At 39.8% G+C, this 4,376-nt stretch overlaps 1 protein-coding gene across 1 annotated transcript in view; it reads right to left on the bottom strand.

Moving 5' to 3' along the window:
• The window catches only part of LOC107679005 (ventricular zone-expressed PH domain-containing protein-like), a gene marked incomplete at its 3' end in the record, with an annotated part of 88,786 nt that overhangs the window by 1,871 nt on the left and 82,539 nt on the right, over positions 1 to 4,376 (bottom strand). The window contains exons 8-10 of the mRNA XM_016474407.1: positions 3,313 to 3,537; positions 2,492 to 2,832; positions 384 to 523 (exon numbers count right to left, since the gene is read on the bottom strand). Of these exons, the coding sequence (XP_016329893.1) occupies positions 384 to 523; positions 2,492 to 2,832; positions 3,313 to 3,537 (706 nt within the window). The remainder of the gene's footprint in view (positions 1 to 383; positions 524 to 2,491; positions 2,833 to 3,312; positions 3,538 to 4,376) is intronic.

Here is a 4,376-nt window from a genome sequence, read left to right as displayed (position 1 = left end):
ACATAACTGAGCGAATGACACTTAATGACAGTTGTCATAAACATGCATAAAACCTCCTTCATATTCATGACATGTGTCATGTCATGATTATGAAGGTGCCATGTCAGTCTTATGCACACCCCTTCAAGTAAAGTGTTACCATTTTTTTTTTCAACCTGACCCCTGCCAATAAACATAGCCATAACAGAAACCTCTACAAATCACTAGATCTAAGTAAAAACATGATTTAGCCTACCTGAGAACACTTGAAACTAGTCAGTTGTCATAACATTTCATTGCATAAGTGAGGATATTCGGTCCTTGTAAGGCTAAATACCTAAACAAGTACAAACACACACACATTGCCACACATCTCGTGCCACAAAAACCTGTCTGACTGTTACCTGCAGTGCCAGTAGCATGATTTGGATCCAGAGGTGTGGCTGACGGCTACACAGTGAGAAACAGGACTTCACGTACAGGCAGTAGTGTCCTTTCAGTGGACAGGAGAAGGACAGCTTAGCTACACAGCCACGATGTGAGTCTGGAGAACAAACACACACATAAACACATGAGCATGAATTGCTTATGAATTCCTTTGCCAGAAATGGAATCTATTTCCCCAAACCACAAAATATCCTAAAATAAACTCCCAGCAGCTAAACTGCTCCATCTTTTAATACAATAGTGTAGTCAGACTCCAAACCACTGCAGAAGAAACAAAACCAGACACTCATAATGTTTTAGGGCATTTTTAGACCTGTAGATCATTTGCTTTGTTCTGAAACAATGTTGCATTTAGTCGATCTTGGGCTGACTGCATGTTCATATATGCCACAATGAACCAAACTAAGGGAGAAAATGCAACAAGCCAGATGTCAAAACACCCTTAGAGAAATATGATTAAATATTGTCAAAATTATTTTGGAATTTTGTGACGGTCTTATTTGCAATCATTAAATTGTTCCACATATATACTTGCATTATATTGGCCTAGTCCACCTAGTCTCAGCCTCAGACAATGACAATGGATGGCATGGCAATGGATGGATGACTACCCATCTGATGCATTTGGTCATTTTACATGTTGGTCACATGGTTGGGAGGTTTATGTTATTTATTTATTTGGTTGTGCTATTTGAGCCTCTCAATCTCACCCTGCACTGTGGATATATTGGCATTCCCATTCGCCATTGTGAAGCCTATTTCGGTAAACCGCTACTCATAACTGTGTCGTTGTGTTCTGTCTATTGATTATACAAAACACTTCAAATCAATCTCTCTATAAACATCATTAATCATCCATTCTCTTTGGCCTTCATTGACACTATATGTGTGAGGGAGAAGAAGAGTGAAGTTAGTATTGTGTTGCGTTTATGTATTTGGGTTTGTATATGTGACCCTGCCAGTTTAGCATCAGCCTGAATGTCCCTCGACTCTCCATATGTGTTTATGAAACAACACTTGGAGCATAATTATGCTTTGGTTCTCATATTCTTTTTTTAATGTGACTCAGTGACATGTGGATTTTGCATCAACTGTTTAATGAAAAAAAAAACACAAGCACAAGCACACTCACATGTATTCAGCAGGTCGCCGACTGATCGATTACCATAAAGTTTCTCTGTGGGAGAGCTGTTGAATAATGTGAAGGGGAGGCAGAGACCCAGGCCGGTGCAGAGGAGATGTTAAAATAGCTTTGCATCTGGATACCAGAGCCAAGCTGCCCCTCAATCTGTCTGCCACCCTCAGCTGAACTATAGCGTGTCACATTCAGTGCACTAATAGATAATTAGTGGTGTTTAAAAAGGCAAGCATCACTCTAACTATTGTTCATACTAGTGTTGTCAAAAGACCCAGTATTTCGGTACCAAGTCGGTACTAAAAAAATGAAAACGTTACGGTACCAGGTTTTTTTAAGTACCGGTGGTACCGAGTACCCGGTCAACCCGGTTCTTGATGCGCTATCCTCTTCGGTGGTACCGAGTACCCGGTCAACCCGGTTCTTGATGCGCTATCCTCTTCGAGTGTTGCCAAGTCCGCGGGAATTGGGCTGCTTTAACACTGTTGCTGCGGGTTGTTTTTCATGTCCGCGGGTTGAAAACCGACCCCACTAACGTGATATTTAGCCCCTGGAATGCGAATTGTACCAGGGGAACCCCGCCAAAACATGCGTATTTTATTCTCGGAATGCGATTTTTAACGGGGGACCCCCTCGAAATGCAATTGGGCGGGTTTTGTTGTGAAAACCTGGCAACCTCTTCATAAAAGCAGTGGCGACCTCAAGAGGAGGAAACGCATCAAACTAATGCCGAGTTCACACTGCACGATTTTCAAACTCGTCGGATCGCCGTTGTTTTCACACTGCGTGACTATTTGCACATTCATGTCCAAATTAATTCCCACGTACAAAGTAACTTCTGGATGAGCGTTCTCCATCTGCACTACTCATAAATGCAAGGTATTTTTTAACGTGTTACTTTGTGGATTGCTCTAAGATTTGAAAGGTTACCTTCAATGACACAGTGCTCAGGTATGGGGATTTGCTTGAACATTTCTGCACAGAAGGTTTTGATTTCTTCCATGTTGTCTCTTAGGTGGATCCAGAGTCGATCTCCCTCCCGGGGATCTCCAGCCACCACCTTTTGCCCCTCACTGTTTGGAGATGTGTCAGGTAGAGTCTCTGTGAGTTTGTGGTTCTCCTGCAGGGCCGTGAGGGCAGAACCAGTCTCTGAAGTAGGAATGGCCTCACAGACATCGAGTTCTGCGCTCAGATCCACCCCTTCTCCCTCTGGACTGCTGTCAGAGTTAATGGATCGTGTGCGTACAGCGTGAAGAGCCAGACTCTTTGACCTGAACACGAGAGAACAGCACAGGTCAAAACACAAAAACTCAGTCAATTTATTTTAGGCTGTGAGTTATTAAAAAGTGCCATACTCTCTTAGAAGATGTACGTAGTATTCATATTTCTGCAGTGTTGAATTTTGCTAAATCAAATGTAAGACTTTAAGACATGCATAAATAAAATGAATACCATACGTATATAAAGAATGATGAGTGCTATTTAAAAACTTACACCATACATTCTACTATTCCTTTCCATGTGCAAACATAAAAATGTTTCATTCAAGTTTCAATCATTTATTACATGTTCAGTTGTTCATGCAATATACCACAATAAGCGTTATAATTAGAATAGCGAATAACAACAAGGCATATCAGTGCAGAGATTTGATTGACTATTTGGGTGGATAGCCATTTATCTATCGGAAGGTCTATTTCAGCTATTATAAACTTTTAATTTATTTCTAAATTCCCACAGGTCAGGCCCACCTGCTGAACCTCATCTCTCTGCGCTCGTCTCGCGCTGCCTGACCCAGACTGTGGCGTCTCTGAGGACCAGGAGAAGCACCCTCTTCCTCAGATTCCTCCACCTCATCGCCCATCTTCTGCTCGAAAGCCTGGATCTTCACCTGCAGGTGCTGGTTCTCAGCAAACATGTCAGAACCAGACTCAGCTTCACACGGCCTGGACAAATCCTGCACCTTCTCCTCCTCTCTGACGCACAAAGATAAAGGCCAAGTTCAGAATGGAATACAACTGCACTGCCTAGTGTATACTGAACAGTATGTACTGCTTACTTTATACCAGTATTTGAAATAGTATTGACAGTATGTAACACTTTATTTTACAATGACCTTGTAAACATATTTAATTACTATACTTACTATAGTAATAACAGTAAATTCTGCATAATTACAATCAAGTACATTAAACCCTAACACTACACTATAAAAAATATAATTTTAACTGTGAAAGACCCGTTAATTGGTTACTGGTAAGTTCCTTTACTATAAAAAAAAAACTGTAATAGATCTAACAGGAAGTTTAATGTAATTTTACAGTAAAATACTGTTAAATGTACAGTTTGTGGAAGTGAAAAAGAACAATAAGATTATAATTTCCAGTGTAAAACTGTAAACTAACATTTCCAAAATTCCCTGTTTGACACTGATATTATGTTTAAATAATTGGGTAACAGTTCATGTTATCAGTTATATATATTAGGGTTTTATGCTACAACTCATGTTGCTTAATTCATGTTTATTGCATTATTTTAGTGCCATGTGTGTTATAATTATGGTGTTTTGTATTTTTGTGTACTACACTGTGTACCTTTTACATACTGGTATTTACCTCAGCTTGAAAAGTTACTTGTAATGAACTTTAATTCTTCCTCCTATTAATATTAATACAGACCTGCCAACCTTGGAATTTTTTTTGAGTACCATCAGCGTGGGGGGTGGGGTGCTTGGATTGGGGGTAAACAGTAACTGTTTAGTTAATTTTTGCTATTTAGTTTTTTTTTATGCTATTTAAAAAAAAAAAACTCCAGT

Source organism: Sinocyclocheilus anshuiensis, unplaced genomic scaffold, assembly GCF_001515605.1.
Source record: "Sinocyclocheilus anshuiensis isolate Anshui unplaced genomic scaffold, SAMN03320099.WGS_v1.1 scaffold1980, whole genome shotgun sequence".
Classification (NCBI taxonomy): domain Eukaryota; kingdom Metazoa; phylum Chordata; class Actinopteri; order Cypriniformes; family Cyprinidae; genus Sinocyclocheilus; species Sinocyclocheilus anshuiensis.
Note: the sequence above shows the minus strand (reverse complement) of the source record. Positions and strands in the feature narration are given on the sequence as shown.